Source organism: Bufo bufo, chromosome 9, assembly GCF_905171765.1.
Source record: "Bufo bufo chromosome 9, aBufBuf1.1, whole genome shotgun sequence".
Classification (NCBI taxonomy): Eukaryota; Metazoa; Chordata; class Amphibia; order Anura; family Bufonidae; genus Bufo; species Bufo bufo.
In genome coordinates this window covers 170,553,954-170,574,604 of record NC_053397.1, presented here as the reverse complement: position 1 = coordinate 170,574,604, position 20,651 = coordinate 170,553,954, and the positions used below count along the sequence as shown (strand labels likewise).

The 20,651-nt window shown below is 44.9% G+C and overlaps 1 protein-coding gene across 2 annotated transcripts in view; it reads right to left on the bottom strand.

The window, feature by feature from the left end:
* TMPRSS6 (transmembrane serine protease 6) overlaps window positions 1-17,187 on the bottom strand; it is a 130,033-nt gene extending 112,846 nt beyond the window's left edge. Inside the window, exons 1-2 of one of the 2 annotated variants that reach the window (XM_040407379.1) lie at window positions 16,831-17,187; window positions 3,222-3,342 (exon numbers count right to left, since the gene is read on the bottom strand). In XM_040407379.1, coding sequence (XP_040263313.1) covers window positions 3,222-3,342; window positions 16,831-16,902 — 193 coding nt within the window. In that variant the 5' untranslated portion in view covers window positions 16,903-17,187. The remainder of the gene's footprint in view (window positions 1-3,221; window positions 3,343-16,830) is intronic. The other variant, XM_040407378.1, reaches the window with a different exon arrangement.
* Between the last annotated feature and the right edge of the window lie 3,464 nt (window positions 17,188-20,651).

The window sequence follows — 20,651 nt, the reverse complement described above, 5'->3', positions numbered from 1 at the left end:
CTGGGTAAATGTAGTGGCGGCTGGGCCCCAGGCGGAGAGCTGTTTGGCGCACGTCCTTCCGCCGCCAAGGATCGCAGGGCAACATTCTTTGCCTCCTGTCTCCTCCTACTCAGCTTCCTCCTCCTCTTCTTCCACCTGCTCATCCAGTCAGCCACACACCTTCACCACCAACTTCAGCACAGCCTGGGGTAAACGTCAGCAGGCCGTTCTGAAACTCATATGTTTGGGGGACAGGCCCCACACTGTGCAGGAGTTGTGGCGGGGTATAGAACAACAGACCGACGAGTGGTTGCTGCCGGTGAGCCTCAAGCCCGGCCTGGTGGTGTGCGATAATGGGCGAAATCTCGTTGCAGGTCTGGGACTAGCCGGTTTGACGCACATCCCTTGCCTGGCGCATGTGCTGAATTTGGTGGTGCAGAAGTTCATTCGCAACTACCCCGACATGTCAGAGCTGCTGCATAAAGTGCGGGCCTTCTGTTCGCGCTTCCGGCGTTCACACCCTGCCGCTGCTCGCCTGTCTGCGCTACAGCGTAACTTCGGCCTTCCTGGTCACCGCCTCATATGCGACGTGCCCACCAGGTGGAACTCCACCTTGCACATGCTGGACAGACTGTGCGAGCAGCAGCAGGCCATAGTGGAGTTTCAGCTGCAGCACGCACGGGTCAGTCGCACTGCGGAACAGCACCACTTCACCACCAATGACTGGGCCTCCATGCGAGACCTGTGTGCCCTGTTGTGCTGTTTCGAGTACTCCACCAACATGGCCAGTGGCGATGACGCCGTTATCAGCGTTACAATACCACTTCTATGTCTCCTTGAGAAAACACTTAGGGCGATGATGGAAGAGGAGGTGGCCCAGGAGGAAGAGGAGGAAGAGGGGTCATTTTTAGCACTTTCAGGCCAGTCTCTTCGAAGTGACTCAGAGGGAGTTTTTTTGCAACACCAGAGGCCAGGTACAAATGTGGCCAGACAGGGCCCACTACTGGAGGAGGAGGAGGGCGAGGAGGAGGAGGAGGTGGAGGAGGATGAGGATGAAGCATGTTCACAGCGGGGTGGCACCCAAAGCAGCTCGGGCCCATCACTGGTGCGTGGCTGGGGGGAAACACAGGACGATGACGATACGCCTCCCACAGAGGACAGCTTGTCCTTACCTCTGGGCAGCCTGGCACACATGAGCAACTACATGCTGCAGTGCCTGCGCAATGACAGCAGAGTTGCCCACATTTTAACGTGTGCGGACTACTGGGTTGCCACCCTGCTGGATCCCCGGTACAAAGACAATGTGCCCACCTTACTTCCTACACTGGAGCGTGATAGGAAGATGCGCGAGTACAAGCGCACGTTGGTAGACGCGCTACTGAGAGCATTCCCAAATGTCACAGGGGAACCAGTGGAAGCCCAAGGCGAAGGCAGAGGAGGAGCAAGAGGTCGCCAATGCAGCTGTGTCACGCCCAGCTCCTCTGAGGGCAGGGTTAGCATGGCAGAGATGTGGAAAAGTTTTGTCAGCACGCCACAGCTAACTGCACCACCACCTGATACGGAACGTGTTAGCAGGAGGCAACATTTCACTAACATGGTGGAACAGTACCTGTGCACACCCCTCCACGTACTGACTGATGGTTCGGCCCCATTCAACTTCTGGGTCTCCAAATTGTCCACGTGGCCAGAGCTAGCCTTTTATGCCTTGAAGGTGCTGGCCTGCCCGGCGGCCAGCGTTTTGTCTGAACGTGTATTCAGCACGGCAGGGGGCGTCATTACAGACAAACGCAGCCGCCTGTCTACAGCCAATGTGGACAAGCTGACGTTCATAAAAATGAACCAGGCATGGATCCCACAGGACCTGTCCATCCCTTGTGCAGATTAGACATTAACTACCTCCCCTTAACCATATATTATTGTACTCCAGGGCACTTCCTCATTCAATCCTATTTTTATTTTCATTTTACCATTATATTGCGGGGCAACCCAAAGTTGAATGAACCTCTCCTCTGTCTGGGTGCCGGGGCCTAAATATGTGACAGTGGCCTCTTCCAGTGGTGGGTGACGTGAAGCCTGATTCTCTGCTATAACATGAAGACTGATTCTGTGCTGACATGAAGCCAGATTCTCTGTTACGGGACCTCTCTCCTCTGCCTGGCTGCCTGGGCCTAAATATGTGACAGTGGCCTGTTCCAGTGGTGGGTGACGTGAAGCCTGATTCTCTGCTATGACATGAAGACTGATTCTGTGCTGACATGAAGCCAGATTCTCTGTTACGGGACCTCTCTCCTCTGTCTGGGTGCCAGGGCCTTAATGTGTGACAGTGGCCTGTTCCAGTGGTGGGTGACGTGAAGCCTGATTCTCTGCTATGACATGAAGACTGATTCTGTGCTGACATGAAGCCAGATTCTCTGTTACGGGACCTCTCTCCTCTGTCTGGGTGCCGGGGCCTAAATATGTGACAGTGGCCTGTTCCAGTGGTGGGTGACGTGAAGCCTGATTCTCTACTATGACATGAAGACTGATTCTCTGCTGACATGAAGCCAGATTCTCTGCTATGGCATGAAGAGACTGATTCTCTGCTGACATGAAGCCAAATTCTCTGCTATGGCATGAAGAGACTGATTCTCTGCTGACGTGAAGCCCGATTCTCTGCTATGGGACCTCTGTCCAATTGATATTGGTTAATTTTTATTTTTTTTATTTTTATTTTAATTCATTTCCCTATCCACATTTGTTTGCAGGGGATTTACCTACATGTTGCTGCCTTTTGCAGCCCTCTAGCTCTTTCCTGGGCTGTTTTTGCAGCCTTTTTAGTGCCGAAAAGTTCGGGTCCCCATTGACTTTAATGGGGTTCGGGTTCGGGTTCGGGACGAAGTTCGCGTCGGGTTCGGATCCTGAACCCGAACATTTCCGGGAAGTTCGGCCGAACTTCTCGAACCCGAACATCCAGGTGTTCGCTCAACTCTAAACATGAATAATAAAGTTATTATAAGTATAAAAATAGATATATTTTATTATGCTTAATAAAAATGTAAAAAAGACCTCTATAAAGGTATAACATTAAGTTGATTGTGATACTGAATAAAAAAAATGCTAGTTTTTCCTAAACTTGTGAAGTCAGCACTGACAGATGGCGATGTATAAGAATGATCTAAAATAGCTGGACTTACACTAATGGAACAGTAATTTAACAAGCGTATTGTTCTGTAGATTGTAATTTCGATGACAGATATAACTACCTAAAAGGAACCATGTCATTCCAGCTGCGGCAATCACAATCACAATCATCCAGAGAGGAGCAAATCTCAGCCAGTCCCGGGATCTCCATGAACTCTGAGACTCCACCAGAGACACCGAATCCTGGAAGAAAGAAACCAAACGGAATAAGGCGCAAAAAAAGAGTTTAACCTAAAACCCCCCAAAATGTAATTGGCGTGAATTTGTCATTTAAACGTTTTCTTTGTGCAAAATATATTTTTTTAGAGGACTATCACTGATTTATAGTTGCCTAACTAGCATGTCATTGAAACCATGGAACATAAAACATACATAGATATATGGCAGAATATGAAATTATTATAACAAACCATCAGGGTCCAAAACACCTTGGTCTCAATTGACTAATGTCAATGCATCTACTGTAGACAGTGTTGTAAACTGCGCCACAATTGGGCACAAATTGGTAAAATTTGGTGCAATTGCACCTTTTAACACCATCATTGTGCCACAAGTCTGATGTAAAATTGTGTCTCAAACAAAAGTAACCATTAGTTGGTGTGGAGTTAGGGTACTTTCACACTTGCGGCAGAGGATTCCGGCAGGCATTATATGGCTCTGCGCTGTCCAATCGCAGCGCAGAGCTCAGAGCCAGGGAGAAAAAAACCTCCCTGGCTCTGAGCTCTGCACTCTGATTGGACAGCGCTGCTGTCAGGGAGAAGGAGAGACACTGGCGTCTCCACCTACTTGCTCTGAATGTTGAGAAATCACCGGGGGCCACAGCGGGCGAACGGAGCGGCGCCCCCAGGAATAATAGTAAGTGCACTTAGATCCCTGGGCGCCGCTCTATGTAGCCTGCTACTTAGTTCATATTCTTTGGACCCATGAAAGGTCCTCTTTAAGTTACTTAAGCAGGGAGGAATCATGACTTCAGATGGAAAAAAATTACGAATATTCTAAAAAAACAAATATATAGACAATATAGCTAATATAGTGTTATATTTGTTTTTCAGAATATTCGTAATATTCTAAAACAAGAATATATAGCAATATAGCGAATAGTCGGAAAAAAAAACACAATATAGAGCAATAAATTCTATAGTGCTATATATTCGTTTTTGACCCACGCCTGTATTGATCACGTAATATATGCATATATTACGCATATTACGCGATCATTACCTTGCTGATTTTTCGAGTAAATTTTTTTTAGAATATAATGAATATTCTAATTCGTGAATTTTACGACGAATATTCTACAAAATATTCGCAAAATATCGCGAATTTGAATATGACCCCTGCCGCTCATCACTAGTCAACTATAGCAGTGTTCCTCAACTCCAGTCCTCAGGGCCCACCTGCCAGTCATGATTTGGGAATATCCCACAGAATGAATACCTGTGGTAAGTCCTCATGAATTGACACCAATTATTTCATCTGCTCAATACTAAGGAAATCCTGAAAACATGACCAGCTGGTTGTTACACTGATTTGTATCACGGATTGGGCACTGAAACCATAGTAAGACAATGGGTGCAGGATCCGATTTCTTTTGTGTCCGAGAAAACGGATCCGGTACAATTAACATACATTACGTTTCATGCCAAATCCGTCTTGTTCTCCTTGCAGCGTTTTTCTATCCAGCATGGGAATGCAACCAAACGGAACGGAATGCATTTTGGTGCTTTCCGTTCAGTTTTGTCCCCATTGACAATGAATGGAGACAAAACTGAAGCGTTTGCCTCTTGTTTTGAGATCCTACAATGGATCTCAATACCGGAAAGGAAAAACGCTGATGTGAAAGTAGCCACTCATTGACCTCAATTTTTTTACCACTGGCTCACAAGTCAGCTGCTCTTTCTGCCTCCAGCATCAGTGTGATATGAAGCCCGGTGAAGCCTTCATTAGCTTTTTTGACATAGTTATCTGACTTGTCATTAGTTAACCCATATTAGGGGAAAAATCCTTTCTTGACCCGCAACCAATGCAGTCAGAACTAATTTCTGTATCAATTTCAAATCTCCACAAATCTTGTACCTTTAACTTTTTCTTACTTTTAATAAGACGTCCTGACCCTTCTTGAACTTTTTTTTTAATTAATTACCAATCATAACATAGTCAGGAAGAAAGTTTTATAGTCTCACTGCTCTTACAGTAAAAAACCCTGTCTATGACAATGGTGAAACTTTCTTTCCCCCAGACACAAAGGATGGTGTTTTGACATTGTTATAGGGCTTGGTAACAAAAGATCCTTGTATTGTCCATATATTTCCACTGTAAATTGCATCCCCAAGTTATCTGTTTTCCAATATGGATAGATGAGGATAGGTGATCAATATCAAAATCTCTGACAACCTCTTTAATACCCTTGTAGTGCCCCACTGATGACTGTTACCCTATTTGAGGCTTTACCATTAATAAGTACGTATCCTCTGCAGCCTACCACTGAGTGACCCAATTATACGTATTCTTTCATAGTCTGAGCATTTACGTGGTACGTAATTAAACTCCTTTGAAAAGCCTAGGTGCAGAACATATGCAGCATTTCCCTGGTCCATTCTGGAACCTACCTTCTCATAGAAGCTAATCAAATTAGTTTGACAGGACCAATCCCTCATGATGTATTATAAGATTATTATCGTTAAAATGCTCCAGGATAGCAAATTACATGTATAGCGGAGGTCCTCAAGGGGTTAAAGAGGACCTGTCACCACAAAATTCAATGAAAACTGAAAGCATCATGTTATAGAACAGGAGAATAAACAGACTGATATATAGTTTTGTGCAAAAAGATTCAGTAAAGCCTGTAATTTATACATTTATATCTTAGCTTTTTCCACTTCCTCTGTACAGCTATCAGAGAGGTGTTATCAGTGGTTGACAGCATCGTGTGTATACATGTGCACACAGAGCTAGCTGTCAGTCACTAATAACACTTCCCTCTTGTACTGATAGGTATTTACAGGAGGTGAAAAAGAGCAAAGATATGATTGTATAAATTTTTTAAAGTTTTACTTAATCTTTTCCCACAAAAAACTGCAACTACATCAATCTGCTCAGCATCTCCTTCTCTATAACATGCTGCCTGCATATCGCACTGCATTTTGTGCAGTGCAGGTCCTCTTTAATTTCTTTAGAACTTGGTGGTAAATGCCATCTGGACCCAGTGATTTGTCTGCTTTAGTGTTTTTAATTTGCCAATGTACTTCTTCCTGGGTTAAGAAAGTGACATTTAATTGAGAATTTACATTATCCCTTATCATATCACCTGTCATTGGATATTTCTGTGTGTATGGAATAGAATTGTATTTGTAAACTTCTAAGCTGACACTTGCACAACTACTGATCAGGACTATTGTACAAAAATGACTTTTTATAAAATGGCCAGTTTTAGACTACTGTATAATTTCCTGAATACTCAGCATGCAGGAAATCTAGCTCTGGAAAATGCAAATATTGAGCATCATAAATCAACAGTGATTGTGACTTGATGAGAACCATTATGTCACTATTTTAATTGCAATCATGAAATTGCCTAAAATAGGTTCACATTTGATGAAAGCTTGTTATAATCATAGGCCTGTTTTGAGAAGAGAATGTGGCAGAATTAAATTAGCAATGCAGAATGTTCTCCATGTGCTGCTGACCACACATGGTTTCATTCTGCCTTTTGACACTGAGTATTGGACATTAAGAACAATCTCCAGGCATCTGGAGGAGTCACCTTTCTTATAACTATAGCTCATCAGTATGCTTGAATGAGTTATCCAGGAAAAAATATTTATGACTTATCCTCAGGATAGGTCATCGGTTTCAGATCTGCAAGGGTGCGACACCCTGGATCCCAGCCGATCAGCTGTTAAAAGAGGCCTTAGTGCCGCAGCCTCTTCTTAGACCAGTGACATCCCTGTACATCGGTCACATGACCTAGTGTCAATTTAAGTCAATGGCGCTGAGCTGCAATACCAAGCACTGCCACTATATGATGTATGTTGCGGTCCTCGGAAAGGCCGGGAGCCTCAATCGTTCACCATAGTTTCGGTGAGTGCAGCAGCTCCCTGAAGCAGCTGATTGGTGGGGATGCCAGGACTTGGACACCCCCCTGATGTGATAATAATGAACGACCTATCCTGTGAATGTCATCATTACCTTTTCCAGGATAACCCCTTTAAATGATGGTTGCATACCAAAAGGCAATACCAATGTACTGAAAGCTTTAGTAACTGCAATTATGACAAGACAGTCCCTATTTCACTCATCTACTGTTCCCTTTTCATATGGTACTTCTTGCAACACTCTGTGATACATATTCATGATTGTGTGCACCAAACATCTACAAGGAACCACAAGGAACTAGCTAAACACGATAACTAGCAGGTAAGATTTGCATTCTTGAAAGAAAGGAAAAGCTGCTTAGGAAGAAGAACCGGAGTAATGACGGCTGTGTTGCTTCAAGGAGAATGCAGAATTCTCCCATTGAGTGAATGCAGGCCTACTAGTGTGCACAGCAAGGGGCTTACAAAACCCTGGCTGAGTAGCATGTCTCTACCTCAATGAGACACTGTCCCACTGTAGGTGGACATCCTTATTATGCCTCATTGAAAAGAACCTCTAGATTTATTTCTATTTTATTTTACGCACTTATCTAGATTTAGACCCACCTACTGAGAGCCAACATTAAGATTAGTACATGAAGTTTAACTGCAGTGAGCCCCTTAGGAGCTGGAGCAGAGAATGGGAGTGGTAGTCTCCCTGATTATGATATGTCACCGTGTGCAACCTCAGGCAGTTGCTCCCTGGGGGCAGTGCAGTGAAGTAGGGGCACCCTATATTCTCTCAGGCACTGTCTGTAGCTAGGGTTCCCGCCTGATGGTAATGTGGGTGCCGATGTTCAATGTCCATGTGAATGCAAGAGAAGGCTTGAAAATTATACAATGGCCAGCTTGTGGTGTTAGGAGAGTCAGTAACCAGGCCATATTGAATTTAACAAATTTATCTGTACACAGTGGAAATTCAACCCAGATGTCCAAGCATGAGCTGAGCATGTAGTTTGCAGCAATGGCTCTCTGATAACTCTTTCTCTTGATACAGTCTCTAATACTGAGATCTCTGGCTAGCAACCGTAATCTGTCACAATGTCTTCAATTCGCATGGCGTTGTGCAGTTTCAATAATCTGACTGGCCAAATCGCGCCTGAAGTGTGCGTGGTGTCTTAACGCATTATCCCTCTACTGCAGCAAGGTTTTAAATGTTGTAGGCTGATCACCATGCTGATTATTGTAGCCCTTGAATCCACTAATCTGGGGTGCATAGGGTATCTTAACTTGTTTCCCTATGCAGCAGCAAGGTTTGTAATGCTCCAAGGTGGTTATCTTGAAAATTCCTCAATTCATCTCTCTCTTTCTGATGGTAGCGGAGGACACATTTAACACTCAGAGCCTGCCATAGGATGTAAGGGCAGTGGGTCAACAAAAAGGAGGCAGAACCAAAGGACTGGACTGGACTGGAACTGTCACTACTGTGTGGCAAAACTCATGTGCCCTGAGCAGAAAGATGGCAGACACAGAGTTGTCTGCAGGCTCAGGTGTTGCAGTGTATAACATTATATTACAGTACAGTACATTATGTAACAATTGCAGCCACCCCGGGTCTAGGGTACTGCATAACCATTGTACCTCACTGTTAAGTAAATCTGCTGTTCATGCCAGTTTGTGTGTGCTGTGTCATTCCTTTGACAAGAATTGACTACCGCCCTACTGCTTACCACCCCTGCGCTTTACATATCCAGTTTAACCATAGGACAGATGAAACTGTTGCTTTTCAGTTGATAATAACATCAGGCACTGGTAGGAAGCTATCAACATCTGTGGCCGCTCTTAGGCACCTGTATGACTGGCTTTCTCACCAAGAATCATAATGATAACTAATGATGGTGTGGAAGTATCCAGGTCATTAAGCCTTTTGGGGCCCCAAAAGATAACTATGCCCATATTAGGACAGTGAGAACATTCGTATAAATATTGCAACTGAGGCTCATCAGCATAGGCATTTATAGTGAATCTGTGGTAGACTACTTTGAATTTTAAGTTTTATATATTTAGGAACATGGATGTTGCATTTATTAATTCTAAAGCTGAGGAACTGTTATGACCAGCAGGTTCACGCCTGTTGTTCTCTCTTCTCCTGTCTATTAGTTTGTTTTGGCAGTTACTATACAAGTGTCTCACATCTGATCCAGCCAGCAAAGGAAGCAATATGGACAATCACAATACATTAGTAAGTGCCTTGTATTAACTTTCTGTACATGATAAATGCCACTTGCTGAAGTGAGACAACCGCTTTAACTTTTTTTATTTTGCTATTGATGCATAAAGTGGGGGAGTGACTTTGACCAGACATGTTCAGAACTGTTGCTACCTATTTATTTGATTATAGTAGGGACTGAGTTTTGAGGTTTCTCATTCACAGGTTTGGCTGGTTTCATATTTTCCCCAGCTTATCACAGGTTTGACTTAGAAGACAAGCAATGGCTATTATTTTAATGGCTCTCCTGGGAACGATTTCTTTGCCCCATGCCCAGTCTGAGATGATGGGTAAGTACAGCCCCCGACACCATGGCTATGCCTGCAAGTGAGTAAGTGACCCCGTATGCAGGCTGGGTTGGTGTCACAACCAGACAGCTGAGAAGCTCTGACAGAAGCCTTTCAGAACCTCCTCCTTGAGTTTTCTTTGTTTTGGTTTTCAGTTCCTCATCTCGTTAGTCTCTCTCAGCTGTCATGTAGTTGGACTGATTGCATCCCTTTAAATTCCTCCCCATAATGCATTAGTGTGCGGCTTATACAACTTCCTGGAGTGTGTGTGCATGCTGTTCCTATTTCCCAGTCTTCTACAAGATAAGTGCTGTACATTCATTTGTGATTTTCTGTTTGCTGGATCCCAGATGACCCTGACTCCCTCCGTGTCTAGTGTAGGGAGCCGGTGGTCGTGTCCCCTCACTATTGTAGGGTGTTCAGGTATTATATAGTCGAGGTACGAGGATATGCGATCATCCACCTTTGGGGTGTTCGCATAGGCTGAGCAGTCAGGGAGAGTGCCAGGTCTCATGCAGGGGTCTCCCTTTTGTTCCTTAGTTTTGGATCCAGTGAGTCATAGATTCTTTTGCATTGTCTTGTTTCCTGTACACCTTCCTTTGGGAGAAATGTTGCAGCAGAATAGAAACCATAAGAGAGCAGAGAGTGGACTTCCGGTTAGTGGCAGTGGATGGATAGAGAGTCTCCCCACAGAGTGAGAGAGTCTGAGAAGTGGATGAAGGTGGGAATCACCCTGTTATATGGCACCTGCACCACGTCCGTGATTTATTGCAACTTAAACTCTCCAGACTTCTGGTTGGCTTACAGACTTGAAACTTGAGATACAAGCTGTCATTTTTATTGCTATCCTGTGTATGCCCCAATGGCAGACAGTATGGCTGCAACCTCCAGTATTGGATCTATTAAACCTCAGTTGCCTCTAAGACCATGAAATATATTAAAGAGAGTTCTGTTCCTAACCCCCATTGCTTTCTACGAAAGACATAAATACACATTTTTCCCCATAGATTATTCTGCTTTAAGACAGTAATATGGTTTTGACTGGATCTGTGAGTAATACTTGTAATCTCCATGACATGTAGGGATCCATATGACATTGTTATTGCGGAGCAGATACGTTGACACATCTGTGCATTCACCATAAAGATCTGCTCTTCATTCTCTCATCCTCCGGTCCCTCAGGCAATAAGCAGCTGCGGCTGGAACTGTGCGTGTTATTAAACTATCACTTTTGTCATGGATTTTGCCAGTGGGAATTGACCTGGTGCAGTGTTACTCAACCCTGCTCAGGGATTTCCTCCAGAAAAGTCAGCATGCTATGTTCAACGGAAGCTCCAGAAACTTTTAATTTAAGGAGAAATCCCATAATTAATGTGAAAAAAGGTAAATCAGACATTATGTAGTACATAATTCTTTCCGAATAAAGCTAGAACCAGCCCTGTACCTCACATAGATCCAGAGCTTCTCCCATTCATTCCATTGCTGGGTTGAAAAATGTAGAATATTTTGGTGGAACAACTCTTTTAATTATTCAATGAACTGGCAGGTGAGATTACATCAGGGTTAAAAATCAGTGTCACCACAAAGAGCATAAAAGAAATCCCCAGTCCTTGATTCAACCTTTGGACAAACTATAAAAAGGGTTTTCTGTGATTAATTTTGGTAGTGAAAGGCCTTTGGTTTTGTATTTCCGGAAAAACCCTTTAAAATAATTTAGCTATAGGCTGTTATCAGATTGATGATTTTGTCAGCCCATCAGGGTTTCCGGTATTGTGGTTGCAAGAATAGCATAGTCAACGCAGTCAAAAATACATTAATCCTATAAAAACTCTTTAAGTCAATGGGGTCCATCTTGGCTTGGTATAGACTTAAAAATGGTCCTGACATAGCTGACATCAGGCCAAGACTACCCCCCCGCCCCGTTTTCAGTTCAGCATCGTCATGCACATGAGTGTACTTGCTCAGTGCCTAAATAATAATGCCATATGATGCCATTAATAATACGGGCACAGAAGACACAAGCTAAAGAGCTACAACAGAGGATAGTGCCAAAAATAATAATGACATATAGTACTGCCACCCCACATCAATGCTCCCTAGAGCCGGGCAATGACAGGGGGGCATACCCTTTCTTCCCTCGGGGCACACCCTGATGTTGGGGCTCCTGCCTGATGGTAGTTGGGGTGCCCTTGGTGTAGTAAGTGTGGTATGGGGGAGGAGAGGAGATGTAGGAGCTGTGGCCTGCGAATGGTGCTGGAGTCAGTAACCAGGCCAATTGTAGAAATAGACAAGTCTTTCTTTACTAAAATGCAAAATGAGAATTGTAGTACATCCAACAATATCAAACACAGTTCCAAGTAATTCACACAGCAAATCTTCCCAGATGGGGATATATGGATATAGGCAAGGGTGGGGGTTGTAGTCAGGGCCGGCGCCACCTGTAAGGCGATCTAGGCAGCAGCCTAGGGCGCAATTTAGCAGGGGGCGCTGGAACCGTGCGGTTTAAAAAAACAAAAAACGATGGTTATAACTTAAGTGGCGGCCAGCCGGCGGCGCCCCTCATGCTGCACCGCCTGAGCGGCTGAGCGCTCTAAAGAATCCCGGCCTCAGGTGGCACAGCACAGCACTGAGCCGGCGGCCGGAGATGATGAATGATGTATGTCCGACTCCAGTCTCCAGAGGGCAGAGGCCGAGCCTCAGTGAAGCCGTGGGGGTGGGGGCGCACCGGCGCAGCAGCAGACCAGAGAGACTGACACCGCTGTCTCTATGGTCTCTGACTGAGTGACTAAGCTTACCTTCAGGCCGATGAGAGTGGAGCGGAGGTGGAGCTCTGCCAACTTGGAGAAGGCTGGCCGGGTTGGTACTTGGTAACTGAAGCTCAAGGGCGCCCTGATGATCCTGATCTGAACTCTGCGTTTACCCCTCCCACCTGGCCCTGACCCCTTCTACTCTTGAGCATGTGACACAGAGAGAGGGGTGGAGCGAAGAACTTAGGAAGGGAAGGCCGCACACTGAGCAGCAGAGCAGCCAGCGACCACCAGCAATTTGCCTCCCAGTGCCTAGAAGTTCTGAATAGAGATGGGAAGTTCGGATCTTTTTCATGAATCGGTTCATTTGAATCAGTTCACTCAAAAGAACCGATTCATGAATCGGATCTTCGGCTCACTTCCTGAGCCGGCAGAAGCAAGTGAACTGAAGATCAATGCGCATGCTCAGTTCATCGAATCTTCGGTTCACTTGCTGAGTCGGCTCTCAAGTGAACCGAAGGTCAGGAGGGACTCGCTCCTGGCAAACACAGCTCTGCTGCAGTGAATGCAGTGGAGCAGACTGTGATGTAGTGGCTATAGTTATTGCAGGGACTCAGTAACTCCGGCTCCCTGTCTCCACAAGTCCCCCCCCAACGGACTTGTGGAGACAGGGAGCCGCAGAGCAGGAAGCCTGGCAGGGACTCGGTGACTCACAGTTCTTTTAACTCAAAGAATCAAATGAGTCTCTGACTCATTCGATTCTTTTAACTAATAGACTCAGACAATTCAGTCCCTGCGACTCCCCCTGTGCTGTGAGTCAGTGCTGGACTGCTGGCTGCCTCTGATTGGTTGGAGGGCGGGGAGGGGCGGGGCTAGCTCCCACTGTCGGCTCCTATTACACTGCCTGCTGCTGCCTCTATGCTAATCTGACTGAGCCGTTTCATTCGGATCAGCTCAGTCAGAGGAACCGACTCTTCCGGTTCAGTGAACTGAATCGGTTCAAAAGAACGATTCGTTCATGATCCGGACATCACTAGAAACTTCTGAAGTTCTGGGACAGAAGTGGGCTCCTGGATTGGAGTGCAGCCTGCAGGTGCAGCTGCTTTCTTCTTCCCCAGGGCGACATTGGTGAATGGTGTATCGTGTTTGTCTCCAGTCCCCAGAGCCAGACTGCAGCCAGAGACCAGGTCATCTTATTGTCCTGGTGGTAAGTAGACAATGCAATATGTTTATTATTTACTGTATTTTTCGCTTTATAAGATGCTCTCCCCCCCCCCCCCAAAAGTGGGGCGAAAATGGCCTTGCGAGTGTCTCCGCCTCCTCCCTCCACACTGATGCATCTGATGGGGGATCTGTAGATGACACTTATGAGGATCTGTGGATGACATAAGTGTCATCCACAGAGCCCCATAACTGTCATCCACAGAGCCCCCATCAGTGTAATCCACAGATCCTCCCATAACAGTGCGTCATCCACAGATCCTCCCATAACAGTGCAGTCTTTTAATTTAAATGCTGAGAAAGGGGTGGAACATATGTGATGTCATGATATGGTAAGATCATCTGACAAGGGGGGGGGGCGGCAATTTTTATCTTGCCTAGGGCGGCAAAAATCCTGGTTGTAGTACTTCTTCCCTCTATTTTTCTAAAGCCTCTCTCTGCCTAATCTAATGCTGGCAATAAGGTTCTTGAAAATACATGTCTGTAATTCCCAGCTTAGAGGTACAGGATTATGGTATGGCTGGCCAGGACTGTGTCAAAGTGTGGAAAGGTGTCCCTCTCGCTGTAGTAAAGTATCTATTACTTCACTGACTGACTCCAATATATGGCCATGCAGATTCTGGACCTTCTTGGTTCTTTCTTTCCTTCTAGAATACTATAAAGTAGAGATGGCTTTCTTGATGCAAAGCGCCAAGGATTGAGCGCATGTGGCTTTTCTCACTTTCTCACGCTAGGCTAGAGGCAGACCCAGGTTCATCAACTAGCTTTCTACAAGAGCAGAGTCTGAATTGGTAAACCAGGCTGATCCATACATAGCAATACTGGGGTATATAATACATTACAACATTATACAAGAAAGAATTTGCAAGTACCCTATTCGGGGCTACTGCAGTACCCTTAAATGGGTTGTCTTATTTGAGAAAATGGTGGTATATGGCTAAGACACCTCTGGGACCCCCACCTATTTCTAGAAGGGGACCCCTGAAGTGAGCGGAGAGCACTGGCTCAGCTATGTCTGGCATTCCCATAGAAGTGAATGGAGCGGTGGCTGCACTCCGTGCTGTGCTGTCTCCATTCACTTCAATGGGACTTCCAAAAATCGCTGACTCTGCTGTTTTTCGAACTCCCACAGAGATGAATAGAGAGCACATAGTGCATGCATGCTGCACTATCCTTCACTTTTGGGGGGCCCATTTTAGAGATAGGTGCAGATATCAGAGGAGGGACCTGCACCTATCTGACTTTGAGGACATATCCTAGCTATATGCCATCAAAGACTCAGCCGATACAACCCCTTTAATAATGCTGCCATACGAACCACAGCTGTTATTGAGCCAAATAGCGCCCTTGACTGGGTTTTTCAGGCTTTTAATATTGATGACCTCTCCTCAGGATAGGTCATCAATATCAGATTCACGGGGGCTCCGACACCTAGCAACCCCGCTGATCTGATATTGATGACCTATCCTGAGAATACGTCATCAATGTTAAAAGCCCGGAAAAACCCCTTTAATGATATTGTCATAGAAGGCACAAACTAAAGAGCTACAACAGAGGATAGTGCCTAAATAACATTGCCATATAGAACCCTAGTAATACTACTATACAAGGCACAAACGTATAAGCTATAACAGAATAGCTGTTTAATACTAATAATACTGCCACACAACCTAATGAGATATAACATAGGGTAGTGCCTAAATAATAATGCAATACAGTACCCTTAATAAGTCTGCCATATAAGGCATAACTTATGATGAGCTATACCAGAAGATAAGATCTATACAGTGCCTAAATAATAATACTAATACAGTATGCTAATATTACTGCCACTATACACCTCCCAAGAGTGCTCAGGTCTTGGGTCTATAAATGAAGTATCATAGACTTGTAGGTGCTATGAATCATTCCAAGGATCATGTCTTTGCTATATGGCGTGCGTAGTGGTGGGGCTTTCTGCTGCTTCATGGCTGCAGTGTGTGAACCTGGCCTTCTAGTTACTCCATTTTTGGGCTAGATTTTACTTCTGAGATGCTTAGTGTCATTCTCTCCACTGTGGAAAATGATTAACTAGAGAGTCAGCGCTATACAAAGGTTGAGCAACTGAGGATTGCTTGCTCAGCACAAAAACAGGACAGCATGACAATTGTGGAACTCCACGTGAAATCACATCTGTACGGTAAATGTGTATACATTTCGAGATCATAAGCCAAGGGATGTGATCATATAGAAGGACAGATGTGCGCAACCTGCTCCTGAGTCAGCGCCAGTCAAATTATAGAGAACCGGCTTCTTGCCATATGAGCTAAGCACTGCAGGAATCCCTTGTGTCAGCCATACAAAGCTTTGCTTTCCTTCAGGAAGAACAATATGCTGTACATTTGTGAGAAGAGCACTGTGGAGGTCCTGAACATAAATTGTCTATGTATCCAGGAACAGGTAGGAAGAGGATTTCATGTAGAAACATCCAGGTAGATGCCTCCTGGCCTATTGACAGGCAATGATGGACAATTAAGAGGACATACTGTATGGACACCTCTGACTTCACTGTGGAAAAATAGCTAGCCGATCGCCATGGTTTTACCCCCCTGGGAGATTCATATTTGGTGGATCATGGTGGTCAAAATGTATAGAAAGAAGTGAGGTCTCCAAAAGAAGGAAACACAATCATGAGGAACATCAATATAGAAATATGGATTACTGCAATGTATAATACGTATTTTCAATGAATATGATTAGTAGAATATGGAGCGGCCCCTGGGTACAGTTATAAATGAGGCTATCCAGGTTTGATATCTCCAAGTATTAATGGACATGCTGAAACTTCTTGTTACAGGCCTGCTTGATATCAACCAAGAATACTGATAGTGTAACATGTGTTAGATCTAAATTCTTCCATATGGCAGAATGATTTTGTCATTTACCACAACACACCAGGAATAGTGATTGTGGATTCACTTAGGGCTGCTGGTAAACGAGAGAGTGCAGTGTCAAAAACAGCTCTGCTACATCTGCTCACCGCGAACATCTAGAGCATTACCTGTCAGCCTGCACGTGTGTGTTCTGTTGCTTACCTGGCTTAGTTCTTTTGGAGGACTTTCAATGACGGCATTTGTAGAATCAGGAGGGGGAAGATCTAGTGACATTTTCTTGGTGTCTCCAGTCCACCTGGACGTACAGCTGACAGTTGTGCTGCTGGGGCATTCTGTACCAGTTACACAAACCTTACACCACCTCGCACACAGGGCTGCTATTGACACATCCCCAAGCTCCCCACAGAGCAGTCCTTCTCTGCCCCTCTGGCTGTTTTGGAAAAGAGCAGGAATCCCATGGGGCGTGAATACTCAGCATGCAAAACAGGCTGCAAACACAGTGCAAAACACACACAAAGAGCACCACGATCAATGTGTGCAAGAAGGACAAGGGTACAAGGGGCAGAAGGGGATCTGTCAGGTCCGACGAGCCCTATAAAGTACTGTACATTATGAACCATACTGTGCACACTGACCTTGGATCACTCATTTGTTAGTCCATACTCATCCCCTTACCATGTGCCCGCAAACCAGCCCTGTAATACATTTAGAGGACTTATCCTGGAGTGTGATTTTCAGTCCTCTCAATGCTTTCCAGGGCCAGTTTGCAGGGGCACATCAGGGGAATGCAAGGGGTGAGTATGGACATGCAAGTTAGTGATTTGAGTTCAAGGTCAGCAGTGCTATCCATGTTGTACTGTACTTAATAGGGCTGACAGATTGTGGTTATACTCCTATAATGAACCCCCCAATGCCCGGGCACCTCATATGGATTATACTTACCCCGCTCCCTGGCACCCACACTGCTCCTGATCCACGCACGGCCGCCGCTGCATCTCTCTGTCGCACAGATCAAAATATCCAGCAACGGGAAAGAGCACCCAATCAGTGGCGTAGCGTGGGTTGCTAGAACCCAGGGCAAGCCAAGTATTTTTTTTTACAGATAATGTAGTAGATGTCACCTGCAGTCCTATGTAACACCACAGATAACACAGTGGTAACTCTCTGAGTACAGATTATGTAGTAGATGGGTGTGAGCCCCCAGAATTCACAACACGCACAGTGTGACCTGAAGTCTGGGCCCAGGATGCAGCAGTGAGGGCCAAATTCTATATCCACCCTCCCATCATTACAGAACATACAGGGTAATACAGCGCCAAATTCCTCTTACATCCAGTGACGTCTCCTTTGATGTAGATGTTCTCTTTCCTCATCTTCTCCTTTCAGACCTTCAGGCCAGACCACCATTTTTCAGCCATTTCTCGTCTCTGCAGTTTGACAACAAAAATCTTAGTCTACTACTTTTCCATCATTCTCCCATCTTCTGGACAAATCATCCTACCACCTCCAATAATCTGCCTGCCGTGCTCCCAATACTATACTGCAGAAACAGATAAACCCCTGATAATAGTAGGAGACGCCTCTCCCCTGCCCCGCAGCATCCATCTGTATCGCTGTCTTGAGGACGGCGATACAGATGACTATGGAGCCCTGTGCCCTGCCACCGCCCCCCACTTGTAGCTAGGGCCGTGCCGCCTGGGGCAATCGCCTCACTTTGCCTAATTGGCGGTGCGGCCCTGCTGGCGCCCCCTGAAATTTCGCCCCAGGGCAACGCCTCCCCTGGCCACTCCCACGATACACCACTGCACCCAATAGCAGGCTGCGATGGAGATGAGCCTCCTTAGCATCGTAGGTGACACGATGAGGGACTCATTGTGGGGGATATGCTCTCTATATTGGGGACTTCAGTTCTAGAGGGGACTCTTTCTTATTTTTCTTTTTTCCTTTCACTTTTTATTGTCACTCTTGGCCTCAGTGCAGAACTCTACATGTAACACCCCCAAGTGGCATTACCACTTCTACACCCTGCTTATGTCTGTATATGCAATAACTATTTCATCTTATGTCTTTATTCCAGGTCCTCCATGTAGTGTGCATTTCTTCTTATGCATTTGTATTGTTCATGTGATAACCTGGTTCCCCAGCGGGTGGCAGCAGACTCGGCAGTGCTACTTTACAGAGGGTGGAAGCTGGCCTTCCAGCTCTCTTAGACACTCTCCTCCGAGGAGACAGTACGGTCTAGTGAGAACCAGTTGGTTTCTGTATGCCATGCTGTGAGGAGAAACAGCAGACGCTCGTCCCTGAGGGACTGAGCTCTCCAAAAAAGTTCCTAGAATCACAGTGAGAGACAGACTTAGAACAACAGCAACAACCAGAAAGGAAAGTACTTCTACTTAACTCCTTAAGGACACAGCCTTATTTCACCTTAAGGACCAGACCAGTGTCACTTTTAGTGGTGATAACTTTAAAACGCTTTGACTTATCCAGGCCATTCTGAGATTATTTTTTCGTCACATATTGTACTTCATGACACTGGTAAAATGAAGTAAAAAAAATTTCATTTTTATTTGCAAATTTCCAAGTTTCAATTTCTCTACTTTTATAATACATAGTAATACCTCTAAAAATAGTTATTACTTTACATTCCCCATATGTCTACTTCATGTTTGGATTATTTTGGGAATGATATTTAATATTTTGGGGATGTTACAAGGCTTAGACGTTTAGAACCCAATTTTTAGGGACCATTTCAGGTCTGAATTCACTTTGTGAGGCTTGCATAACAGAAACCACCCAAAAATGACCCCATTCTAGAAACTACACCCCTCAAGGTATTCTAAACAGATTTTTACAAACGTTGTTAACCCTTTAGGTGTTGCACAAGAGTTATTGGCAAATGGAAATGAAATTTGAGAATTTTAATTTTTTGCCAAATTTTCTATTTTAATCCATTTTTTCCAGTAAAAATCAAGGGTTAACAGCCAAACAAAATGCTATATTTATTTCCCCGATTCTGTAGTTTGCAGAAACACCGCATATGTGGCCGTAAACTACTGTACGGGCACACAGTAGGGCGTAGAGGGAAAGGTGCGCCGTATGGTTTTTAAAAGGCTGATTTTGCTGGACTGGTTTATTTACACCATGTCCCATTTGAAGCCCCCCTGATGCACCCCTAGAGTACAAACTCCCAAAAAAAATTCACCATCTAAGAAACTACACCTCTCAAGGTATTCAAAACTGATTTTACAAACTTTGTTAACCCTTTAGGTGTTGCACAAGAGTTATTGGCAAATGGGGATGAAATTTGAGAATTTAAATTTTTGGGCAGATTTTCCTTTTTAATCAATTTTTTCCAGTAACAAATCAAGGGTTAAAAGCCAAACAAAATGCTATATTTATTGCCCCGATTCTGTAGTTAGCAGAAAAACCCCATATGTGGCCGTAAACTACGGTACGGGCACACAGTAAAGGCGTAGAGGGAAAGGTGCGCCGTATGGTTTTTGGAAGGCGGATTTTGCTGGACTGGTTTATTTACACCATGTCCCATTTGAAGCCCCCCTGATGCACCCCTAGAGTATAAACTCCATAAAAGTGACACCATCTAAGAAACTACACCCCTCAAGGTATTCAAAACTGATTTTACAAACTTTGTTAACCCTTTAGGTGTTGCACAAGAGTTATTGGCAAATGGAGATGGAACATTTGGAAAAAAAAAATTCTCAAATTTCATTTTAATCCATTTTTTTCCAGTAACAAAGCAAGGGTTAACATCCAAACAAAACTCAATATTTATTGCCCCGATTCTTTAGTTTGCAGGAACACCTCATATGTGGCTGTAAACTACTGTACGGGCATACGGTAGGGCGTAGAGGGAGAGGTGAACCGTGTAGGTTTTTGGAAGGCAGATTTTGCTGGACTGGTTTATTTACACCATGTCCCATTTGAAGCCCCCCTGATGGACCCCTAGAGTAGAAACTCCATAAAAGGGACCCCATTTTGGAAACTACGGGATAAGGTGGCAG